The sequence below is a fragment of the Rhinolophus hipposideros genome (assembly GCF_964194185.1).
Source record: "Rhinolophus hipposideros genome assembly, chromosome: 10".
Lineage (NCBI taxonomy): Eukaryota > Metazoa > Chordata > Mammalia > Chiroptera > Rhinolophidae > Rhinolophus > Rhinolophus hipposideros.
Window position 1 is genome coordinate 7,942,145 of NC_138056.1, and position 25,605 is coordinate 7,967,749.

General features: G+C 44.6%; 3 protein-coding genes across 5 annotated transcripts; 2 read left to right on the forward strand and 1 right to left on the reverse strand.

The window, feature by feature from the left end:
- On the forward strand, positions 1-2,696 carry ZBTB3 (zinc finger and BTB domain containing 3). The gene is made up of 2 exons (XM_081064359.1): positions 1-33; positions 378-2,696. The coding sequence occupies exon 2, from the start codon at positions 427-429 to the stop codon at positions 1,981-1,983; it is 1,557 nt and encodes a 518-aa protein (XP_080920485.1). The 5' UTR covers positions 1-33; positions 378-426; the 3' UTR covers positions 1,984-2,696.
- A 3,072-nt stretch (positions 2,697-5,768) lies between these two features.
- On the reverse strand, positions 5,769-12,994 carry TTC9C (tetratricopeptide repeat domain 9C). Of its 3 annotated transcripts, none has more exons than XM_081064362.1 (4): positions 12,859-12,994; positions 11,958-12,250; positions 8,459-8,641; positions 5,771-7,459 (listed from the first exon to the last, which is right to left on the reverse strand). In XM_081064362.1, the coding sequence occupies exons 1-4, from the start codon at positions 12,864-12,866 to the stop codon at positions 7,365-7,367; spliced, it is 579 nt and encodes a 192-aa protein (XP_080920488.1). In that variant the 5' UTR covers positions 12,867-12,994; the 3' UTR covers positions 5,771-7,364. The 3 variants fall into 3 exon arrangements, with proteins under 3 accessions (XP_080920486.1, XP_080920488.1, XP_080920487.1); XM_081064361.1 differs by lacking the exon at positions 12,859-12,994 and adding an exon at positions 12,310-12,581 and having other exon boundaries at positions 11,958-12,214; XM_081064360.1 differs by lacking the exon at positions 12,859-12,994 and having other exon boundaries at positions 5,769-7,459; positions 11,958-12,581.
- A 589-nt stretch (positions 12,995-13,583) lies between these two features.
- On the forward strand, positions 13,584-23,633 carry HNRNPUL2 (heterogeneous nuclear ribonucleoprotein U like 2). Its single transcript, XM_081064363.1, has 14 exons — positions 13,584-14,463; positions 16,381-16,516; positions 16,813-16,889; positions 17,087-17,226; positions 17,522-17,612; positions 17,709-17,821; positions 18,044-18,307; positions 18,603-18,725; positions 19,109-19,237; positions 19,770-19,938; positions 21,257-21,457; positions 22,460-22,533; positions 22,789-22,896; positions 23,016-23,633. Exons 1-14 carry the CDS (start codon positions 13,926-13,928, stop codon positions 23,094-23,096), a joined length of 2,244 nt encoding a protein of 747 aa, XP_080920489.1. The 5' UTR covers positions 13,584-13,925; the 3' UTR covers positions 23,097-23,633.
- Positions 23,634-25,605: the final 1,972 nt, after the last annotated feature.

The following is a 25,605-nucleotide window of genomic DNA, read 5'->3' on the forward strand; positions in this document are numbered from 1 at the left end:
GAGGCTCAGGAGTTTCCGGAGTGGGGCGTAGAGGTATCACCCGGGAAGGCCTGGGAGGGAAAGAGACTCTTAGTTGGAGGAGCTGCTGGAATCTACCGGTGGGCGTCGAGGAAGCGGAGGCTGGTTGGGGGGCGGGACTTCCTGGGAGGGGCTTTGTGAACTGGGCGGGGTCTGCTGCTACGGTTAAGCCAAGGGGGCGGAGTTAAAAGGAGACCAGTGGGTGTGATTTAGGAGAAAGGAGGGTTGTAATTTAAGCGAGCGTCTTGGGGTCAGGAGGGTGTTTCTAGAGCTTTGGGGGTGGCAAGTGATAGCCCAGGGCTGTCGCTAAGGTTTCTTGGAGAGGTTACCTGCCCTAACCCACTGCCCTCTCTTCCCAGGGAGCTACTGGTGGGGACCTTTCTAGGGGCTTTCCCTTCGTGGGGTGCTATGGATTTCCCAGAGCACAGCCAGCAGCTGCTGCAGAGCCTCCGAGAGCAGCGGTCCCAGGGTTTCCTTTGTGACTGCACCGTGATGGTGGGTAGCACCCAGTTCTTGGCCCATCGGGCTGTGCTGGCCTCCTGCAGCCCATTCTTCCAGCTTTTCTACAAAGAGCGAGAACTGGACAAGAGGGATCTGGTGTGTATCCACAATGAGATTGTCACAGCCCCTGCCTTTGGGTTGCTTCTGGACTTTATGTATGCTGGCCAGCTGGTCCTGAGAGGGGATACCCCTGTGGAAGATGTACTGGCAGCTGCCAGCTACTTGCACATGAATGACATCGTCAAGGTGTGTAAGCGGCGGCTGCAAGCCCGGGCCCTGGCAGAGGCTGACAGTACCAAGAAGGAGGAGGAAAGCAGCTCACAGCCTCCTAGTTTGGAGTTTTTGTCCAGCACTTCCCGTGGTCCCCAGCCTTCCTTGGCATCTGCTGAGACTTCAGGCCATTGGGCCAAAGGGGAATGGAAAGGCCCTGCGGCTCCCTCACCTACTGTGTGTCTTCCAGATGAGCCCTCAATGCCCGGTGGGGCTGACACTACACAGCCTGGCGTGGAGGTTGACTCACCGAATCTACGGGCACCTCCTCCACCCCTGGCTGATGTCTCTCTTGCCAGTCCCAGTAGCTCCACAGAGACAGTTCCTGCAAACTACTTCTCTTCTGGCCTCCCAACAGTTTCAGTGGAGCCACTGGCTCCCCTTGATGTGGGTTCTGAGAGTCTGAGGGTGGTAGAACCAAGGGGTACTGGAGGACCATTACAAGGTTTCTATCCCCCAGCTTCAGCTGCAGCACAAGTCCCAGCCCCAGTTCCATCCCAGGCTCCCACCGCAGCAGAAGCTGAGCTGGTCCAGGTGAAAGTGGAAGCTATTGTGATTTCCGATGAGGAGCCTGATGTGTCAGAGGAACAGTCTCAGGGTCCTGACGGACTGTTCTCACCTGGAGGAGCAATGTATGGTGGACAGCCCCCCCAGCCAGAGGCTTTTGAGGAGCCCAGGGTAGCAGGACTGGAGGAGGTGGAGCCAAGTGACCACTTCCTGCCCCCAGATCCTCACCTCCCCTACCATTTGCTGCCAGGCCCAGGGCAATATCATCGAGGACTGGTGAACTCACCCCTGCCTGCTCCTCCGGCCCTGCATGAGCCACTTTACCTGCCTTCTGAGTATGAAGCAGCCCCAGGAAGCTTTGGGGTTTTTACTGAGGATGTTCCTACTTGCAAGACATGTGGAAAGACCTTCTCATGCTCTTACACACTACGGCGACACGCCACAGTGCACACACGTGAGCGACCTTACGAGTGTCGCTACTGCCTGCGCAGCTACACGCAGTCAGGGGACCTATACCGTCACATCCGCAAGGCTCACAATGAGGACCTGGCCAAACGCAGCAAACCAGATCCCGAGGCTGGCCCCCTCCTAGGAGTACAGCCCCTCCCTGGCTCCCCTACGGCAGACAGACAGAACAACTGTGGTGGAGGACCACCCAAAGATTTTGTACTTGGCCCCAAAAACTAACATCTGGGGAGCACGAGCTGATGCTAGGCCTGTTCCTTGCCATCGTTGGGGCAGCTCAAAAGGTTGGAAGCATCTTGTTTCCCCTGCTGGGTGACAGAATGAAGATTCTGACCACGCTGAGGCTTCCTCTCCTCCTTTTCTTTACCCAGCCAGATAGCAGGACCTTCTGGATCTCAGTCAGCATCAAGGGCACTGGGAGTTTTCCTGGGGTGTAATCGCTTATCTGCATTCTGGACCATAAAGCTAGCAGTGGAAGTATCTTATTGAACTGATGTTGGCTGGTTTCTTCCACATACCTCTGCATCCTGACTCTTACCTCTCCTGATCTTTTAGGAAACCGATATCTGTACTTGGGTTAGGGGTGGGGGTCAGATTGCTTATGAGGCAAGAAGATAGGCAGAGGGCAATGTAGACTTTACTTAGGAAGATTATACAAATTAGGGACTCTTACAAAATTATGGTTTATTGTTGTAGTTGAGTTCCTGTGTACTGGGCTGTATTAGGGACTTCATATACTCATTTGCTCCTGAACAATTTGATGAGGTATTAGCTCCCCCACCTTTCCCACCGACAAGGAAATTTGACACTCAAAAATCAAAGTTAACTTGTTCAAGGTCACAAACCTAGTGAAGGGGCAAGCCAGAATTTGAACTTGTGATTTAAAACTTGTGATTTAAAACACTCCCTATACTGGTTTAAAACATTGTTGAATATAGTTAACTGAGAACTGTGAGTTTTCTTTTGTGGCCTTTTGAGTGTTTGGCTTTGCTCCCTTACCCCTTTACCCCTGCTTTCCATGTAAGAAGACCTTTGGTTGGCTGTTTCAAAAACATATACTGTATCAATAACTTGAAATGTTTACCTACATGTCATAAATATGAATTGAGGTCTCTGCAGATGAGAAACTTAAAAGCAGAAAATACTAAGCTCCATGGTGATAGGTCTGCAGGGGGAGGTTGAGCGCCTGTAGTATGGAAATGATGGGTGCTTAGGGAAACTAAAGCAAAAAAGTCCAGATGACAGAAGCTCATCTAGTCCAACTCCCTCAATAAGTGTAATGACAACCTAGAGAGGTCAAATTACTCATCTACTGTCACACAAGTGGTGATTGACAGTAGATAGCAGAGAAATGGGAGTTTGGGTTGTTGCTGTGGGGTGGGGAGGAAAGAGTCCTAGGAATGTAAGAGAAGGGTCTGTCCTAGTCTGTGGTGAAGAGTGCTGCTGTAGGATGGACTGGAGGGCTGCCTACAAACCTTTCTCTCCAGCACATAAGGAACTGAGTGCAGAAAAAGCAGGAAGGAAAATTTAGAAAAACGTAAAAATACAAGTAAATTTTCTGAAATTTTTTTGGGGGGATTTGTCATAATCAGTAGTTTACTCTTACTAGCAAATTACATTTTTTGAGTTATAGGAAGGAGACAGAGCTGAATGTTGAAGATTTGGCCAAAGAAAGCTTATCTGGGGCATTATGGGAAGCAAAAGTTGATGCTTAGCATGTTCATGGTTGAAAGAGTGACTTCTACACCTTTCACTTTCCTTGTGTTGGAATAACCTTTATCTTTCAAATGGCTAATTTTATTTATGCAAATACATTACTACCTTAACTCCTTGGTGAAACAAGGCAAGACATACATATATACAATTAGAGCTATTCTAGTTGAATGGAGCACCTTTTCCAAAATCTTTCCCAGTAAATCAAAATGCCTAAAAAGAATCAGTTGCCTTTAAGAGGGTTAATTTTATGGTATGTAAAACATTATATGTATATATATGTATATGTATGTATGTATGTGTGTGTGTATATACACACACACACACACACACACACACATATAGTGAGGGGGGGAAATTGGTTGCCTTAGAACATTAGTTCCTAAAAGCAAGGCATAATCAATATCTGTGTCTACATGTAAATATAGTGTAAATAATTTCTCTGGACAGTCTGGAGAACACAGTAACCATTGTTACTGTCTCAGCCACCCTTAATACCTAAGAAGTATCTGTAACTTGGTGAAATTCTGCTAAATAGCAAGCATTTGCTTTCAGTTCCCAGCATGAGATGCATTTTTTTGTTGACGTATAGCTGATACACAATATATTAGTTTTAGATGTGAGATGCATTCTTCTTTGGAGGTGGCAGTTAGGAATTTTCAAGATGTTTAAAGCACCAGCCAACACAATTAAGGCCACAGTTGCCTCACTTTCTATCTGCTGGACACTAGGAACACTTTATGCCAGTCTGTAGAGGTGTGATAAATATTTTCTTTAGTTTCCATCGCTTTTGATGGTCCCAACCATGGATTCAAGGAAGGCCAGGTCAGCTCATCCAACCTTTAGTCCAACACTGGACGCTTCTTTTGCCAGTTAAACCTGTTTGAGAGAACTGTCTCCAATGAAAACCTACTCTATTGTTGGATAGCTCTAATAGTTGGATAATGCTTCCTTCTGCTGAGCCAAAATCGGCCTCCTTTTATGCGGACAGACCGGGCCCCTGCTTCTTAAGAGTTTCACCCTGAGAAGTTATTTACTTTTGAGTTATAAGCTTCATTTTCAAAAAACTACACTTTGCTCTCCAGCTTTAAAGATGTTATTTCTAGTTTAGGATTTCATTTCTTTTCCTAATTGGCTATTTTGTAAGTGTGCCTTTACTTGGTGTCTAATGCCTCTTTAATCACCAGACATTTGGCCAAGCTCAGCTTCACAAAATTCACCAGTTCAGCCTATCACATTGGATTTTTTTCACACTGGTTTTGATTTTAATTTTTCCAAAGCCAGTATTTCCAAAAATGGTTTACTTGGACATATACTAACACTTTTTTAATTGTAAAATCTATTTATTTTTATTCATTTTTTTTGCAAATATGATGTGCTCTAAAGACCCCTCCCCAATTTTATCAGTAAACAATTTTAGCACGCAGCTCTAAAAGAAATCTTGAAAAAAAAAAGACCAATAAATTATCACACTCAACAAAATTGACAGTATAATTCTTCTTGTTCAAATTTCCCTAATTGTCTCATAAACTTTTGTTTTTTCAAATCAGAATCCAAATCCCAATGGTTTTAGGAGCTCTGTGCCAAGAACTGGGAAGCGACCAATATATATATATATATTTTCTTTTATTTCAGTCTCATAAACTTTTAGTATTTTTCAAATCAGAAGTAGAGTCACGTTTACTTGGCTGATGTGTCTCTTAAGCCTCTTTATAGGTTCCCCTCTCTTTTACTTTGCAATTTGTTTATTGAAGAAATTTGATTACTTGTCTCATGGTTTCAGAGTCTGGAATTTGCTGTATACATTCCCATAGTGTCATTTAACATGTTCCTCTGTCCAAAGGTTTCTTTAAAAATATACATTTAGATAAAATATTAACTAAATAGTAGTAAGTGGTTTTGGCAAAATTGTAAAGGGGGTGGGGAGGAGTTTGAAAAATACTGTTTTAAAGTGTCCCTTATATGCCAAAGTATGAACCTTCACATCCGCTATGAATGCTTTCTTTTCAAGCAAACTCTTAAATACTGTGTGGAAACCTTGAAGATTGGTAAGGTGAGCAGCCTCCGGACCTCGACAAACTGGAGTATTAGAGATTTTGGTACCCTTCTGGCTGATTCCTTCAGCATGCGGGCTTGCCAGACCTCCTCCAGACCCAGACAGACAGCCTACCTTTGTCCACTTTCCTGTTCATTAACATCTCCATAGGAGCTGGCCTTGGAAATAAAGACTGAAACGTAAGCCCCACCACTTTGTCTCTTAGCAGTGCTAATAAAAAGATGAGTGCAATAAATTTCTAAAACACATTTTTAAATATCAGCTTTATTTTTTCCTCATTGATGAAGAGGATAGCTCACTATAACATTAAGTCTTGGGGTAAAAAACAAAAAACAAAATCAGAAAGCAAAACCATGCAAACCATGCAACTGTGACAAAATTTCAGCAACAATCAAGGCTTAGAAATTTAAGCAACTTGGAAGAGGAATAAAATATTCTACTTTTGTTAGTTCTGTCCTTGGACTTCATAAGATTATTTGTTACAAAAACTGTTGTGAGCTAATGGTTGTATTATTTAAGGGTGGAGGGAGAAACAAAGAGAAGCCTAGACCATTGGGAGAGAGGGTTTTACTAATAAAGGGAAAAGAACTCATGTACACTTTATAAGACTAAGGTGTTTTTTCATTTTTTTCTCCCTGAAATCTGTTTGTGGTTATATGATGGCTAATGCTTATCATTATCACCTCCACTCAAAGGTAGAGGCAGTGCTGTACGGTCTCATCTGCTCTGTAGAACTCATACACTGTGGGCATTATTCAAGTGAGTAGAAAGAATGACAATCCTGGTTGATGGAGCTTTCTATTGAGTCATGACTGCAGCCTGCACCTGTGCCCAACACAGCTTCCAGAAAGTTCTTAAAAAGCACTAAAGAAGAACTTTTCCTCCTTGTCTCCTCTATAAAGGAACTGAGCTCTTGTAAAATACAAGGTGACAGGTAAAAAATAGATTTATGTTTTTATCCTGCTCTTTTATGATTGTTTCTAAAAAGAAAGTAATCTGTCTTTCCTAATGTTTTAGAGAAACGAGCAACGAGCATACTATATATAGGTATGTGCCTATTAAAACTTAAAATGTGTACTTGTGTGTTTTTTTGGCATGAAGGCTGAAGGGTTATTAAATAAATACTTAAATGCTTGACTCCAGAGATTTTAAGATAGAAGAGTTTAATGAAAAAATAAATAAGTATACTATATTCATGATGAGTATAAACAATAACAAAGACTAGAAATTACCGAGAGAAATAATAGGAACCAAATACTCTTGTAGGGAAAAAAACAACCTGAATGTATATGAAATATTAAGAATAAGGAATTAATTTAATCAAACATGGTTAATTTCAAATTTTTCAATTTAAGACATCGGCCCAATTTATAATTGTCTAGTTTCACCAAAGAAATATATTGCCCAGTTTGTGGCCTGTGTAACTTTAACTTTGGGCATCAGAGGAAACAAAGGAAGAAACTTCTGTTCTGTCAATCATTATTTCATCCTCTGCTTGCCTTCTTCTCTGTATATGAATACATCTAACAACATCGATCATTAAACCTATGCCATAGATATGACTAATTCCACCCACAGCTAATGAATGTTTTCTGGTTCTATTCCTCAAGGTAAATGTCCCCAAGAATACCATGTATTGAAAGCTATCCAAATATATAGACGGACAGACAAAAAAGAGGCAGACTGTATAAGTGGTAGCTTGTGCAGAACTAGAGACAAGATAGAAATCCACCTTGGTCAGAGGTACGGGGTTAATTCTCTTGGGAGGCTCAGGTTTCCCTTGATGGGTCTTGAATGGTTCACCTAAGTTCCAGTGGATGAGCATCCTTCTCTGTTAACCAAACATGCCCAGATACAGCTGCTTCTCTTTCCGATGGTAGCTGCTGAGTTCGGTCTGTGTTAGCTGAAGGTACCGCCGGACGTTGGCATCTTAAAAGAGGGTGAAGAAGTCAGACACAGGCCATAATCGCACCTCAGGGACAAAGACTGTTAACATACTTCCATTTTTAAAAATCATTCTAAGATCTTAATATATCACTATTCCATGCAAAAATAAATCTCATTAATACTACTTCGGATTAAAAAAAAAAAATCTCTGTACAGGGCCAGGCTGGTTGCTAATTTTATAACGAAAGGGAGTTTGAAGAAGTAGTTATTGTCGTAGCAGAGCTGCAAAAGATAACTCTACGTGGGTGGCAGTTAACCTATATACTTGAAGGTAAGAAAGATGAACAAGTGGCTCATTTTATATCTTTATTAATTCATAGTGGCTGTCTCATGCAGTTAGTGAGATTTTAATGTATTGTTATAACATTTGGGGATCCTTGACTTCTAGCATCTAGCAGTTGCTCTAAGCCAGAATGGGAAAAAGGAGGCAATTTTCAGTGTTGAACCAGCCATCTGCTTAGCAATATCCTTTCTGCCCTGGAAACAAAGGAGCAAGTCTCAGATTCTCTCTCTGTAGGCCTTTTTCTAGGTCATACCTGGACTTAGTTGAGCTAAAGAATAAATTGATAAAGCAAAAGCCAGACCCCAGCTGGAGAGCTGGAAGAAATAAGGATTATCAAGCGTATTCACTGGAATCCAGATCCTATTTCAGTCACAATTTAGGAACTAAAACTTGAAAAACAATGCTTTAAAATCTCTCTCACTGGGGGGAAGAGAGGAGATTATATATGCGCCCTTTTAAGCATAAAGATTTCTGGAGGATATACCATGTTGCTTTCCTGTGGAGACAAGAATACAAGAGTAGAAGGCCTGTTTATTGCATACTTTTATACTTTTTGAATTTTGAACACGTGAATGTATTATTACCTAGTCAAAAATTTAAATAAATTGAAAAAGTACAATAAAAACCAGCTTCCAAAGCTACTCCCTCAGTGGGACAATTTCCTTTGTCCTTACCACTTCAACCCCCTTCTCTCTCACCTTTTGGCTGCCTGCTGACAGCAGCCAGGAGGTGGTGCCGAGCTTGGTCATAGTCCTGCAGATGGAAAAAGGCCACTCCAGCGCGATACAAGGCCTTGGCATTATCAGGCTGTCGTTCCAGGACTTTCTGACTGTATTCTTTCACTCGTTCATAGTTTACTGGCTCCATCTGAAGAAGACAGGCTAATGGGGCCAAATGAAAGGCAGAGAGAAGAGGGAGGAGGGCCTTATTGCGCTAAATTCCATTGGCCGACTCAAGTCAGTACCAAACATAGGATGATTACAATATTCACCCATCCAATAAATAAATGTTAAGTGTCTACCATGTGCTGGACATTTTTCTAGGCACTGGGGATGCAGCAGTGAATAAAAGCTCTATTTACCTTCGACCTTCTTTAGTATCTACCAAATGCCCATTAGTACCTACTGTTGGGATAGGCCCATCTATAAAACTGGTAAGAACATATTTTAAAAATTTAAACCTCTTCCTCATTGTGTCTCTTCTATCCAAGGATCTCTGCCTTGAATCTCCCATTGCACCACCATTCTTGTACTGCAGCTTTGTTAACAACCATGGTTGCCATTACTTGTGTGAGGCAAGAGCAATCACTGTGCTATGTACTTCTTTAATCTTCTCATCCACCCTATAAATCAGTGTTACTACTTCCACTTAATGGATGAAGAAATCAAGGCTCAGAGAAGTAAAGTAAGTTGTCCAAGATCCCACAGCTGCTAGGTGGAATGAGTAAGAAATCTGAACCAAGGACTCTCTATCTCCAAAATCATCCTCATTCTCTATTATGATTCTCTATTACTTCACCATTCCCTTGGATGATTGAAAGGCACCTCAAAATACAAATCTGTTCAGGAGACAATGTTCAGGCCAATGTTCTGTCTTTGTATAATTAAGAAGGGAAATGGTTCCCTATTTCATAATTGTGGGAATTAAACCTATTATTATCACATCGTGGTGCTGAGAAGAACTGAGAATGAAAGCTGATGAGTTACTGAAGGGCCTAGGCTGATGTTTGCATTCCTTCTGCAACATCCCCACCAAGTGGTCATATGGTTTATATTTAGATATTTCCCCAGATTGGTGGTCACTTAATCCATTGCTGTAGATTCATTCATTCGACAATTAGTTATGGAGCAATGACCACATGCGAGGCAGAGCGGGAACAGGGGTTTAAGAGGAACAAAATAAACATCTTGATGAGTAAAGAGCTAGTCCCCAAGTAGTAGGAATACACAATAAACACATGAATTTTTCAAAAGTGTTTTGAGAAAAACAGACTGTCCAGGGATAGAGAGTGAATGAGGTCAGAGTGCAGTTTGGATACTGAAGGGCTCTCTAAAAAAATGACTTCTGAGCCAAGATCTGAATGACAAGGGTCATTCAAGGGACAGGGCATTCTAACCTGACAGAAGAGATCCTACAGAGCTGCTGGAAGGTGGAAATGTACTTTACAAAGTCAGTGTATGGAGAATCCAGATCATGTCCAGCCCTGCAAGGTAACGGTCAGAGTTTGGATTTTTTCCTAAGTGTAATGAGATGCCATTAGAAGGTTTTAGGTAGTGACGTGATCTGGCTTCCTTACCTGTACAATGGGGATAACCCTAACTTCCAGAATTTTTGTGAAATGAGATATTGTAAATAAATTCTAACCATGTTAATTGGCAGGCAATGAGTGAAAACTTTTAATTCAGTGAGTCTTTAGGGAGCATCTACCAACCACCCACAAGCAGGGGCTTTACAGATAGATGGCTGAACCATAGTCTCTGCCTTCCAGTCCACCTGCAGTCAAGATACTGACAGGTACCCATCTCTACAACATCTCATTTCCTTGACTTCTAGTCAATTATTTAATACATATCCTATTCTCTAATAGTGTGCAGTATTCTGCAATAAGAATACTGGAGTTAAGAATTGCCCGGGTTTAATTTTAGTTCTATCGCTTACTAGCTGTTTCCTTAAATTTAACTCAAATGATTTTTATGACACTTACATAGGTTAATATGTATAAAGAGCTTAAACAGTGTCTGCCCATGGCATTTTGTAAATGTCACCTCAATGAGCCCTCCCTGACCACTCTCTTTAAAAGTGAACGCTCCCATGCTGGTAGCAGTCACTATCCGCATTTTCTGCTTGCTTTCTTTTAGAAGGTACGTATCACCTTCTAACATCTATATATGTTATTCTTGTTGCTGTTAATTGTCCATCTCCCTTACTCGAAAACACGTTCCACGAGCAGGGATCCTCAGCAGCTAATAAATAATTGTTCAAATGAAACTTTAACTACTATAATTATTATTGTTACTTGAGTCTAAGAGTAGTACTATACACACACTGTAAAAAAGCTAGATTTTAGGGCCAGCCCAAGGGGCTCAGGTGGTTAAAGAGCAGTGCTCCTAACACTGAGGTCCGGGTTCAATTCTCACATGGGCCAGTGAGCTGCGCCCTCTACAGCTAAGATTGTGAACAACAGCTCTCCCTGGAGCTGGGCTGCCAAGAGCAGCCAGCGGTTGACAAGAGCAGCCAGAAGTTGGCGAGAGCTGCGGTGGGCTGCTGTGTGCGGCCCCGGCCATCGTGAGTGGCCGGCTGCCAGCGTGAGCGGCGGGACCAGCGACCTACTGCCTCAGCAGAGGAGTAGAAGGCTCATAATACCAGCATGGGCCAGGGAGCTGTGTCCTACATAACTATACCGAGAAACACGCCTTGAACCGGAGGGGGGTGGGCAACAAAGGGGGGGAGGAGCTAGATTTTCGCCACACCACAGCTGATGAGTATTATAGTGGAAAAAAAAAATTCACTTTTAAACAACCATTACAAAGTGTAAAAACCACTCCTAATAATTTCTAGGGCTTCAACTTGGCCCATTAGAACGTTTTAACATACTTCAAAATAATTAGCTCTATGGTTATTTTTGCTGCCATAGAACAGACCTAAGAATTAATCTTTCTTTTAGCAGATTAATCCTAGAGATAGTCTTAACATCCATTAAGGCCATCTGGAGATGGAAGATACTATTTATCCAAGTTACCATCTAGTTGATTTATAAGGAGGAAAATGAGGAAAAGCTGTCAAAAACATCTAATATGGATGACTTACATCAGCTGAAGCATGTGCCTTCTTTCCTGTTTTTTAAATGCTAAAGAAACAACACCCTGAAGGTAAGTTCAGTACTTTCTCTATAGCGTGAAAATGCCCTAAACCCATCAGCACCACCTGGGAGTCCCTCAGATCGTAGGTACCACCTCAGGTCCATTAAAGCAGAATCTCTGGGGGTGGGGCTCAGGAGTTGTGTTTAACAAACTCTCCAGGTGAAATGTGAGACTACCGCCCTACAGAAACTCAATTAGAGCCATATAGACTGGAAATATATTTCACTTCATAGCAGAATTAGATGACAGCAGAAAAGCACGTCAGTGTTTTCTTCCAACGGTCAGATTTTCATGTGCCTGCCTGTATTCTCTACCCACCCTTCAGCCCTGTTCTTACCAGCTAGATTGTTGTAGCAGTCTGTCTGGATGGTGTGCAGTATGTGTTCTTGTTCAGGTGTGAGAGCTGGGCCCTGAGGTCCAAGATTAGGTATCGGGGAGGGCAGACTGGGATCCAGACCCCGCAGCTGAAGCAGAGCTCGATGGTACCTACTCACGGCATCTCGGTACTTCCCTTCCCGGTAACACTGGTTCCCTTTCTCCTTGTACAGCTGAGCCTCGTGCAGGCGTTTCTCCATAACTCTGTCGCTCAGTTCTCTTGAGGAATTGGGAAGTGAAAAAACAACTGAAGCTCTGGAGATGGAAGCAAAATTACTGATTTTGGTAGCCGACTGAAGTAGGCAGGAAATTACCCTTCTCCAGGAGGCCCTCCAGGGAAGGAGTTTTGCTTTTCACTACAGCTCCTCCCGCTCCTCTGCAGTATTTTTCAATCTCTAGAAGTGCAGGAAGATAATCAGGGAGAGGATGTGGCAATAGTAAAGCCAGAGATTAAGTGATTTTCCAAAGAGATGATTCGGGGTGAAGAGACCCCGAAAAAGCAAAGGCCGCCCTAAGGCATTGGGGCAGGCATGTGAACGCCGGCGAATTTAGTTCCTCCTTACTTTTAGACACACCCCCCTGACCTGGAAGTGAAAGGAAGTAGGCGGGAACAACTGCTAACAAACGTCTAAAGGGCTTGACTCCATCCGAGTTCTTTATTCGCACATATTCAACAAGCAATTGTTGACGTCTGTACCAGGAGCTGGGGAGCCGAGGTGAATGTGATCCGAGCACCACAACCCACAGGCCCAGACTGTCTCAACCGCAGAGCAGCTCAGCTGCAAGTCCTCCAAGCCCCGCGGCCAGCCCCTCTTGCAAATGCCCAAGCCCGGAAATCTTCCCCTGGGCTTCGGTTTACCGACCGGAGCATCCAAATGACAGGATCCGGTCTCCCGACAGTTTGTTGTTTCAAGGGTCGCGCGCATTGCGCCACAGCATCCAATCAGAAACGACCCCAGAAAAGTAATCCCGCAAAACGACCTCGCCTCTGCAGCCTCCCCTGCGGCCCAACACAGAAAAATATTTAAAAAATCCCCTGGCAGCTTCGCCAATTGGAAAAATCCGGACAATCATGGATGACCAATCAGAGTTGCAGATGACGATTCAAGTTGGCCAATAAGAGAGCTAAAAGGCGAGGTCAGGGCGTCTGTTGCTGGGTAGAAGTTAAGGGATGGGGGCCCAGTGGTTACGGTATTCCTTGGTTTTGGAGAGCCCTTTGGTTTACCAAGCAGAAACACAATTACTAGCAGGCTTTCACGTCGCAACAGCTTCCTTCCTGGCTCTTTTTTTTTCTGACTCTCAACAAGCTGCTGTACGTATATAGACAGTAGAGAAGAGGGACTAGTGAGCAAACCCCAAGACGATAGCGCGATCCGGTCAGACGGGAGTGAGGGTGGTAACTGGACTGAAGGGGCGTGTGGGAAGGGAGCTCCGGGCGGCTGCGCAGTCCCCGGCTGGAAGTACGAAAAAACGGGTGCGCACACGCCTCCGTGCTACGAGGCACTTGAGCCGCAGCCAGCCTTCCCCGTCTCCGGCTCCGGCGCGGCTGCGCGGTGAAACTACCGGCGGCGATTGGCCCAGGGGGTAAGAAGGGGTGGGAGGTTACAGGGAGGGAAGTCCGTCGTCCTCGGCGCGCGCCCGCCAGCGGCAAGGGAACCGAGGGAGCAAGAAGGGAAATATTACCCTAGTGCGTGGTTTTGGGGTCCGTGGGCCTAAAAGGGAAAGGGAGCTGGAGGGAGACCCAAACACGACGTAGCGGAGGCTGCGCGCAGTCCTTGCTGCTTGCGTGCGTCCGTGCGTGCGCTCGCTCGCGCGGGCTCAGTGCTGGCGCGTGAAGCGGAGGCGGGCGGCGGCGGCGCCTGCGCGGTTGGGCTCGGTCGACGGTTCGCAGGGGAGGAGGCGGCGGGAGGCGGAGGAGGCGGCGGCTGCGATGGAGGTGAAGCGGCTGAAAGTGACCGAGCTGCGGTCGGAGCTGCAGCGGCGGGGCCTGGACTCACGCGGCCTCAAGGTGGATCTGGCGCAGCGGCTGCAGGAGGCGCTGGACGCCGAGATGCTCGAGGACGAGGCCGGCGGTGGCGGGGCCGGGCCCGGCGGGGCCTGCAAGGCGGAGCCTCGGCCTGTGGCCGCGTCGGGCGGCGGCCCGGGTGCGGACGAGGAGGACGACGAAGAGGAGGAGGAGGACGAGGAGGCGCTGCTTGAGGACGAGGACGAGGAGCCACCCCCTGCCCAGGCCTCGGGCCAGGCCGCGCAGCCGCCGCCAGAGCCCCCGGAGGCGGCAGCCATAGAGGCCGCGGCTGAGCCGGATGCTTCCGAGAAGCCGGCGGAGGAGGCCACGGCCGAGTCAGGTGGGGTAAATGGTGGCGAAGAGCAGGGCACCGGCAAGGGGGAGGAAGACGAGCCGGAGGAGCGGAGCGGGGACGAGACGCCGGGATCCGAGGCGCCGGGTGACAAGGCCGCAGAGGAACAGGGTGAGGAGCCGGCAGCGGAGCCCGACTCCAGCATGCCGGGTGCGCCCCTGTCCCAGCACCCAGCCCTGCACCCCAGGGTCCGATCCCTTCTGATCACTTGCCTGAAAGTGCCTGATTCCCATCGGCATTTGATGGGACACCCCAGGGGACGTGACTTCCATTCTCTATCCCCTTTCTCGGAGGTTTGGCCGCCTCTGGTGGCCTCACTCTCTGCAGGAGGGAGGTTCTTGCTTAACTCGGTTCGTTGGTGGTAGTGGTTGGAAGTGAGCAGTTCTGCATGCGAACTGCCTGCGAGCTACCTGTGGAGCAGCCTCCCGCGGTGCTGGTTATTTTTTCCCAAATCGAGAATGAGAATGCGTTAACGAATTGGCGATTCCACGGACAGCCAGACCGGACTGTTGGAGGCTACCTGACTGTTGACTTTTTCGCCGTAAAAATATTAAGCAATAAACAGTTCGTCCAAGTTCGCTCCCATCAGAAGCACATTGCTAAGAGTTTGAGCCACACAGAGAACCTGGCAATCTAACCTTGTTCCTGCTTTAGCAGCAGGGGACACAGCCTGTGGAGTGAGGGTGTCGAGTTTAATAGTTAACTAGTGAAGAGAAAGCCTTAATCTAGCACATTTAAAACAAGTCATTTAACTTGGCTAGGGGTTTTACTTTGTATTCTTAGGATTAAAATATAATCTTCCCACTGAGTTGATGGATGGGCATGTTTGTAAATTTACTGTACACTTAAGTAGCTGTTTACATTTCTGGTCCCTAACTAAATTGAAATGATTGAGGTGTTTGGTGGGCCCATTGAGTAACCTTGTGGAAGAGAATGTGTGGCGTCACCGCGGGGAGTTAGTGACCTTTCTCTCTTCTTTTGAAGTGATTGGATGGGGAGAGGTGATCCATACTGTCAGAGTGGGTTGGAAAAAACTAGAGTGTCTTCCAAGTCTTAGTATGAAGTGGGTTGCCTTAGTTCTTTTTATAATACATTTTTTTAGGCTGCTACTTAGTATAGTATAACTGGAACCCATTCTACAATAGTCACATGCAACTTGAAGATTGTTTGTCCTATGTCCTGGAACAAAAATCCCATTACATAACCTTTGACTTAACGTGTATCCCAAATAACAGATAATAAAGGTTGAGGGATAAAGGACTGCTTTAAATTATTATTAAAAACTTTCTTAGTATTGGAAACTACAAAAGCCTAAGGAAAACTTCCTTTGTTTTTCTCTTGTAAAGAATGTTATTAAATACATGACAACACTTTTCTGCCCAAAATTACGTGCAGTAAAGGTGCAGTATTATTTATGGGTTTCTTGTGACTTAGTGGTTTGCTCTTGTAACTTTCAGTAAAAATACAGCTCTGTATCATGCACCTGAATCCATTTGCTAGATAATAGATAAGTAAAGCCGTGATGGCTGTGCATTTTAAAGCTGGAAAGGCAAACTCTTTCAAAGAAATTTACAAAGTGAGGCTTCTGTATCATGAAGCTGTGGAAGTGTTGGAAAATACGTTTTCTGTCTAGCTTAAATTCTCATTGACAATCAAGAATTTAAATTAACCTGTGAAGTTTAAAAAAAAGACTTAGGGGATATATTTTTCATGTCATATTGGTGGGGAAATCTGCACGTTTGACCTGATTTAAGCAGATAAATTTAGAATGCAAAAATTGTCCAATTTTTATCTACTGCTTGCCTGTAACTAGCCCATAGTGGTTTTTCTTTTTCTTTTTTAAATAAAAGTCCCAGGTAATGACAGGAAAGTGATCTTTGAAAATAAACCGCTCTATGGATGCAGTGGGAGTAACTTGGCTACTCTGATTAGACAGATACTCAGATCCCCTTAAGTTTCTGTTGGTTCTGAGCTTATTCTTCACTCTAGTATGAAAAACTGCTGATTTTCTTTCCCTCCTTTTTGTAGGAGATGACCAAGATAGTGAAAAGTCAAAACCAGCAGGCTCAGATGGTGAGCGGCGGGGGGTAAAGAGACAGCGGGATGAGAAGGATGAACATGGCCGAGCTTACTATGAATTCCGAGAGGAGGCTTACCACAGCCGGTGAGGGAAACAGTCCCTTTCATTGAAGGGAGTGTCTGCTCTGATATTGGTATACCTGGTGTTGATTGGAGTCTACAAAGAGGGGTGGATTAAAAAATGGAATAGGGTTTTATAGGCATAAGTTTTAGATTGAATCTACCCTGGAAGCTCCTGTTGCCCTGTTCTCATTTGCTGAAAGAAGCTGTCTGCTGGAATTTTATGTTCACTGATAGTTAAAAATGGACGTGATGTCATGCAGACACTCCTCAAAGAACAGGGCTTTGGTTACATTGTTTTTGCTTTTCTCTCACATATAGCTCAAAGTCTCCACCACCCACCGAAGAAGAGGCAAAAGATGAGGAGGAGGATCAAACTCTTGTGAACCTGGACACGTGTATGTATGAGGCAGACAGGTTGGGATTTTAACCAATCAGGTGATTTGGGAGATAAAACTTCATGGCCTGCAACTTTTAAGAGATTTAGCTCATGGGAAACTTTGTATCCCTTCTTGACAACTAGGTATATTTGTGTTCTGATGGTGGTTATCAAGTGTTGGCTATTAGAGTAAACAGATTGCTTCTTTCTTAATAGATACCTCGGATCTCCATTTCCAAGTGAGCAAAGACCGCTATGGAGGGCAGCCACTTTTCTCAGAGAAGTTCCCCACGCTGTGGTCTGGGGCAAGGAGTACTTATGGAGTGGCAAAGGGGAAAGTCTGCTTTGAGGCCAAGGTAGTAAGCACAGCTCATTAAGACCATTCATTTATTAAATTATTCATTTAACTGTGTACTGGACTCTTGCCCACCAGTATTCTATTAGTGTAGAAAAAGGCACCATACTTTAACAATAAATAACCTTAGCTCCATTTACCAAGAAATTGACCCCCATGGCTTTGGTTCAAGTTCATTGACAGTTGTTGAGTTTTGATAGTTGTTTTCAATTTGTATAAAAATCTTGTCTTTTTGACTTAAACGTTGCTTCTGAGTTGCTCAGAGTATCTGAGAGTTCCTTTTCCATCTTGAACAGGTAACCCAGAATCTCCCAATGAAAGAAGGCTGTACAGAGGTTTCTCTCCTTCGAGTTGGATGGTCTGTCGATTTCTCCCATCCACAGCTAGGTAAAGTGATTTTAACTTAGTCTTTGGTGTTGGCTACCATATTCCTTAACCCATGAGAAGTTTGGGTGTAAGTAGCTAACTTGTTGTCTATTGTAGGTGAAGATGAATTCTCTTACGGTTTTGATGGACGAGGACTCAAGGCAGAGAATGGGCAGTTTGCAGAATTTGGCCAGACTTTTGGGGAGAATGATGTCATTGGCTGCTTTGCTGTAAGTACTCCTATACGTTGTGGATTTGTAGCAAGAAGTGGGTAGAGGGCACTGGAAATTCAATTTGCTTCCCATCAGCTGCTGTCTTTTGTGCATTTGATACATTGTTTGCTTAGTTGTGAAGTTTTGTTTTTTGTTTTTTTAATAAAAGATTAAATTGTAAGATTTATTCAACCCCAAGCCGTATAAGCTCATAAATGCTCTTATCTTTTGTCACTATAGAATTTTGAGGCTGAAGAAGTAGAACTTTCCTTTTCCAAGAATGGAGAAGACCTAGGTGTGGCATTCCGGATCAATAAGGAATCCCTGGCAGACCGGGCCCTCCTACCCCATGTCCTCTGCAAAAATTGTGTTGTAGAATTAAATTTTGGTCAGAAGGAGGAGCCCTTCTTCCCACCACCAGAAGAGTTTGTGTTCATCCATGCTGTGCCTGTTGAGGAGCGTGTGCGCACTGCAGTCCCTCCCAAGACCATAGAGGAGTGCGAGGTACGCCACCCAGCACAGAGCCTTAGTGCTCAGGCTTCGCAGCAATGGGTGGGTAGCTTCCCTTCTCAAAGCTTTACTGAACTGGGGCAGAGGAGGATTTTTTTCCCCCCTCATTTTTCCTTTTATTATGTAATGACAAAAGTTTTATAATAAAACATTTATTTTTAAAAATCAGTGGAATCCAAGAGTGAGCAATGAAAAGTAAATCCTCCAGGGGAGGCTATTATTAAATTGGGCTTTAGATACATGGCCCTCGCTTATTTTTCATAGCATTCCTGGTGCTGTTTACTTGCAGGTAATTCTGATGGTGGGACTGCCTGGATCTGGAAAGACCCAGTGGGCACTGAAATACGCAAAAGAAAACCCTGAGAAAAGATACAATGTCCTGGGAGCTGAGACTGTCCTCAATCAAATGAGGGTGAGTTGCTGTGGGGAGACTAGTCATCTGTGGTATTTGCTCTGGAGGTACCCAGAAACTCCTAGTGGGGTTAGTCTTTTAAATGTCCGAGAACAAGGGTCCCACAAATAGAGAAATGAGTTGTTTTCAGTATGTGTTAAAGGGAGATTTTTTTTTTTCCTTTGCTGTGTTGTCATTTCTGAGAGCTGATAAAATCCGGAATACATCCAGATTAAGACTAGAAATGATTCCAGCAGGAAATGGACTATATTCATGGCACTGAGGAATAGGAATGAACTAATGTGGTAGCTTTGGCATTTCAAGAGATGACACCAGTGACTTTTGGACTTTAATTTGCTACATAACTTCTTGTGTTTCTCTTCATTTCCTCTCAAACTCATCAGATGAAGGGGCTTGAGGAGCCAGAAATGGACCCCAAAAGCCGAGACCTTTTAGTTCAGCAAGCCTCCCAGTGCCTTAGTAAACTGGTCCAGATTGCTTCCCGGACAAAGAGGAACTTCATTCTTGATCAGGTATTTTTCAGACTTCCAAAAGAAACCAAGTTTTATGGAAGGTCCAAAGATTAACGTTTTGGTGTCCATTAAATCTGATAAAATTACTTAGAGTCAAAGTGGTATGCATTTGTAGAGAGAGACTTAATTAAGGAACAGAATCAGTATACCTTATTATGACTAAGTGGTTGTGTGTTGTAGTTCTTTTTGAACTCAGAGATGCTTCTTCTTAGTGTTTTCACTAATATATAGAACCAGACTGTAATACATATAGTAGAGGTAATGGAAAGTGTTGGATCTCTTTTGGATTCCTGGCTCCACCACTTACTAGGTTTGTGACCTTGGACAAATCTTGGCCTCTATGAGTCTCAATTTTCCTGATTTGCAAAATCCAGTATCTGTCATGTAGAGTTCAAAGAATTAAAGAAGATTGTGTATATAAGACCTTCCCTTATCTGGTGCCTCATTTGTAAAAGATGCTCAGTAAGTGTTTTGGTTGAATTTGAGTGATAATTCTTATTCCTAAAACATCTGTGATTCCTCCTATCCTTAGTGTAACGTGTACAACTCTGGCCAACGACGGAAACTATTGCTGTTCAAGACTTTCTCTCGGAAAGTGGTGGTGGTTGTCCCTAACGAGGAAGATTGGAAGAAGAGGCTGGAGTTGAGGAAGGAAGTGGAGGGAGATGATGTGCCTGAGTCTATAATGTTGGAGATGAAAGGTGGGCTAAACTTATACAAGTTCGGGATCCTCTTCTTGGCCAGTGCACACCTTACTAGGGCTTCTTAGCACCTGGAGTGATTCTCCATGTTTAAAGTGTAAACCTGAAGAGTAAATTAATGGTAAATAAATAAGCAGAGTGAATGAAGAAGCAGTAATCCTTTAGCTCATTCTGGATAAGATTCAATAAGGGAAATAGTGATAGACCACAAGATAGTTAAATCAGAGGCTTCATTGACTCAGTTATTCATTTAGTAAATACTTAAAAGAGTGTCTACTGTTCGTCCAGTACTATTCCAGACATGGGGAAATCGTGAATGAAGTGAAGCGCTGCTTTATTGAATTTGTATTCTAGGGGCGTGGTGTTATGATTCAAATTAAAGTAATAGTGGTTGGGTTGAATGATCTCATATCTTGATTTCTGATATTCACATTAGGCTTGTTTTTTGTTTGTTTTGGTTTTTGATTTGTGCCTGCAATCTTGAATGTAATACAAAGCCTAATAGCAAGGTCCCCAGAAGGCAGAATTACCTATCTTGATTGATCTTGCTTCCTGCTGTTCCCTTCAGAGTGTGATTTTTCCCTTTGCTGCCTGCAGCTCCTGGTTTCCCACCTGCCCTATTGACTGATGGCTCTTTGAATTCTGATAACACCCAGGGATGGGAGCTGGTTACAGGCTAAGAGCCAGGTTGTTCGTTCGAATTTACTACGAATGAGCTGTGCCAGTCCATAACTGTTATTCAAGCTCTCGGAGGACTTTAGTTCAGTTTTATAAAAATGAGGATTAACTGGATTCATCTAAGAATTAAGAAAGCCCTCACTGAACTGAATTATACTGGAACTCAGCCTCTGAACTTGATGTTTAGAGACTGGCAGGTGATGAATAAGACCCCATGTACTCTTGATTTCTGTTCTCCTAGTGTAGATGAGTAAGTGCCTTTCGGCTTGGGTCAGTTTCTTATCAGCCTCTTTTAAACATGTATTTCTTAGCATCTTATCTAACCAACACCAAAACTTTCTCAGTTACTTTTAGCCTCTGGCTACCTGCTTCTGTCCTGATAAGAAACCTTAACCCAGTTCACTCTTAATTTATTATGGATCACCTGAGAACTTGTAAATCTACAGTTTGCAGATAGCCCTTTGCCTGGGGCTGTTACAATTTTGGGAAAACTTATGGTAGAGAAAGTACCAGCATTTTTTTGTGTATCAAGTAGAGGAGGCTTAGAAAATCTTATTCTTTCTGTAATAGAGATTTTATAATGAGATCTTACCCATCTATGCACTTTTCAGGCCCACAAGCTTCTCTCTTACTCTTATAGCCAACTTCTCTCTGCCTGAAAAATGCGACTATATGGATGAGGTGACATATGGGGAGCTGGAGAAGGAGGAAGCTCAGCCCCTTGTCACTAAGTACAAGGAGGAGGCAAGGAAGCTGCTACCCCCCTCCGAGAAGCGGACAAACCGCCGAAACAATCGAAACAAGCGCAACCGGCAGAACCGAAGCCGAGGCCAAGGCTATGGTGAGTCCTGGGGGCCTGCCAGCCCCCAGCTGCAGTCTGTGCTTGTGCTGAGCAGGATCCACAAGGAAACCAAGTCAAGTCACTCAGAATAAGGAATAAGGAAGTAACTTCTTTATGGAGTTTATTTCTTCCTATGTCCTTTACCCCCCGTTTCTGTGCTTTTTCCGTAATCCTTCAACAAAAGGTAATTATTTTTCAACAAAAATATTTGTTTCCGTGGAAAGCAATGCTTGAGCCTTCTCATTTGTCTAGTTTTCATTTTTACAAGTGGGTTCCCCATTCACTATTGCAGTATATCTGAAGGATTTGTGCAGTGAAATTGGATCCTCATCTTAAGTTTTCTTACTGCTTCGTCCAGTAGATCAACCCTGCTGTACAGACCATAAAGTGAACGCATTATTCAGTAATTTTGGGGGTTACAAAGTAATTTATGCTGAATGTCTAGTTTGTCATTTAACTCTCCAGTGTGCATTCACTGCCCTTTAAAAATGTGTGTATATGTGTGTGTAAGTGTGTGTTAGTGTTAAGTCAACAAAATTATTGAGTGTCTGCTGTATGCTAGGCACTGGGAATACCAACAATTCCTGCCCTGGAGGAGCTTATTACTTAGACTTTGTTTCATTTGTAGAAAATGATGGGTCTGGGTTATATGACATCTGAGATCCCTTCCAGGGCTGAAAGTCTGTGATTCTATGAATGGCAGTTTTTACTCATGTTTCTAACTCTGCCATGTATTCTTTTGCCATCTTAAATGTTTTGCAGGAATTGGGGTGCTTCAAAAGCAAGGTGGCTTGGTTTTCTTGTGTTTATTCCTTTGCCCTCCCCCCTCAGACTTTTTAAAAGATCCTGGCTGGTGCTTTAATTAACATTGTGTGCGCCTGACAGAAGCAGGCCTCCTATTCCCCCAGAATGGCCTTTGGCTCCGACTTTTTGATTTCCACTCAGACGTGGAGCCAGGACCCCACGCCAGCTGTCTGAGCGCCCTCTCCATTTCTCTTCCAGTGGGCGGGCAGCGCCGAGGCTACGACAACCGGGCCTACGGGCAGCAGTACTGGGGGCATTCTGGAAACAGAGGGGTGAGTGCAGCTCTCCTTCTGCTCCTCCCTCTGGGCCGTGCTAGCCATTCCTATTGGCTTGGGGGAGCAGAGTGGTTTGGGCTGTTTTCTCAGGGCTTAGGGTTTTGCCCATTTAATGTGTTCCTCTGGAAAAATTTATCCTGGGAAGGTTATCCTGTTAAAATATCAAGCTGAGATCTGTCTCATTTAAGACGGGGCTAGCTGTGGCTTGTGATGCAACAAACCCATAAATCTTCACTCTTTCTCCTTCCTCAGGGTTATCGTAATTTCTACGATCGGTACAGGGGAGACTATGATCGATTCTACGGCCGAGATTATGAGTACAACAGATACAGAGACTATTACAGACAGTACAATCGGGATGTAAGTATCTTTTGGGAATAGAGAGGGTGAAGGGGGGCAGGACCAGAGGAATGAGTGTCATGCCTCTCAGTCCTCAGCTGGCTGTGGCTGCCAGTGATGGGGTTTCCCCTCTCTTCTAGTGGCAGAATTACTACTACCACCACCCCCAGGACAGAGACCGATACTACAGGAACTACTACGGTTACCAAGGGTATCGGTGAAGCCCCTGCCCTTGTCGCCTGTCAGCCATGAAGCTGAATCTCTGGGGGTGCCAGGCACCCCCCAAAACACAACCAAGGAAAACAGGGGCTGTCGGGGTGGGGCTGAGCTGCCGGGGAGGGGCGGTGGGGGGGAGGGTGCGTAAGCAGGGGTGGGGGTGGGGGGAGGTGGAAACAAACAACAAAACTGTACATTTTTTTTAAAGTTTGTTGAAAAAAATATTGTCTTATTCTATAAAACATTTCAAACCTAGTTAGATATTTGTAATCAAAAAACATTTGCGCAGAAAGCAGCACTTAGGGCTGCCTGTCCTGTACCCTGTGGTTGGACAGGAAAAGAGCTAGAAAATGTCACCCTTCTGACATTCTAAGGCAGCTGGACTGGCAGCCAAACAAGGGAGAGTGATGACGTGGTGCGCAGAGGGTGGGGCAGCGTGTGAGGGCACTCTCCATAGCAGGCAGGAGTGGGGACAGAGGGAGAGCTTGTGACTGGGGCAGTGAAAATAAATGATTGGCTCTTATCAATCACTTGCACCAACTAACCGTTTGTACTTTCTTTACCGACCTTTCCCTCTTGGGATATCTGGTCTGGTGGGCTGGGAGGCCAAGTGTCCCTGTCTCCACTTTGCTGTGCCTTTGTGCTATTGGCTGAGGCGTGGAGACTACCAGTTGGATGGGTCTGTTATCTAGGATTCCCAAGCCAAGGAGACATGGGCACTGTGCTTGTTTGCAGAGCAGAATGGCTTGCACCCTCTGTGTGCCCACTAATGAAGTCCCATAAAACCTTGGGAGAATGGGGTGGCAGCCCTCAGACTGGAGACTGTGAGCACCAGTCTCTTCCTTTCTGTCTTCCAAGGTTGAGATGGGCGTGAAGTCTCTGAAATCATCTCTGTTAGGGTATCTGTCCTCTTATAGTGCAAGAGAAGGAACGTTTCTCAGGGTTTCAGCTCACACAGAAACGAAGCAGGATTCTTTTCACTGCAGCAGGATATGTATATAGGTGAATCCTGTGGTGTGGGCTACCAGGCCCGGGTGCTGAGAATAGCAACTATTTTATACAGTATGGAGGGCAAGAGCCCTGCTGGTTTTTTTGATACACAGGTAGAGAGTAAATAGAAAGGGGGAGGGGGGTGGGAGGCAGCTCAGTGGGGCTGCTGCAACTTGGGAAGAGCGTGAATGTAAGCGAGTGTAACAAATGCGTGACGTGAACGGGAGTGCCCCTTCCCGATTTCTTGAAACAGGATTCCTCCCGGGGTGCTTTCCGGGCTTGTCCCCAGAGAGGCCTCTAGCCAAGAGACTTCAGTTGGGATGATCTTTGTTTGTTACTTTACCAACATCCTCTCAGTTCTTGACCAACATATTCAGGTGTCTGGGTTCAAGAATTTGGGTGGGATATGGGAATGCTCTTTCAATAATTAGCTTCAGTTTTAATTCATCTTCCCGCTCAGCACTGGGTCAGCCAAGAGCTTACTCAGCAAACCCCACCTATTGCAGCACTGCCTAGTGAGGGAATACCCTGGGTTGTGCTTCTAGAATAATGCTTTACTTCCATTTCCTCACCTGGGCAGTTCTCTGTTTAAAATTTTGTGCTGAGATTTGATCTGTCCCTCTCCCACTGTTACCACCATGCAGGCCTTCTAGGTATGCAGGCTCTCATTCTGGCCCTCTAGTCTCCCTGTCTGTGACACCCTTCTTCTGCCCCACCAACACCTCTGACCCTGAGGCTGGGATGGGGGGGGCTAGTAGGAAATAAGTCTGCTTGCTCATAATGATGTCTTTTCTCTGGGCGCCTGCTTTCTTGTGGTGCCGTCAAATGGATTTGTGTGTGGCAGTGGGTGAAATGATTGCATGAACTTTTCTGTAACACACTACTTTTTATTATTAAGGGAGTTTTTTGAGAAAGCTTTGCTCATAGCGTCAGGGCAAGGAGGTAAAAACTGGAGCCCCAAAAAATTCCCTTAGGGGAAGATTATGTTATAATAGAAAATTGAATTTGAGGCAGGAGCCACCGCCCTTTTTCAAATGTTTAGTCCTCCAGTGAATAGCATCTTTAAGGTCTCTGATGGTTTGGGGATGCTAGGCCCTCAGGGCCAGGGGGACACACTCTATGCCGCTTTGGGGTTTTTTGGAGGGGAGGGAGGGTTGGGGAGGTACTTGCTGTTAATTTTTGACACTAGAAAGTCATCTTTAAAAAAAAAAAAAGCTGTTTCTCTGGGTGGGTAGAGAGTGAGACTGCCACGTTTAGTCCAAGAGATCACTCGCAACAACAGTAGATGTCTGGGTTTTGTTTCTGTTTGTCTTTTTATTAAGAGAAAACAATGTTAAGAGGGCAAATGTGGATTAACAGGAGGGATCCCTAGCCTTGTTTTCCTTAGAAGACTTGTTTAGTGTTTTATCTGACCTCTGTTGTAGTTGTAGATGGAAAAGTTTGTGAGAAAAACAAACACCACATGGAGCCTGTAAATGTTTTTGCACAACCTGTAAAGCATTCTTGGAAGTGGCCAGTAAAAAA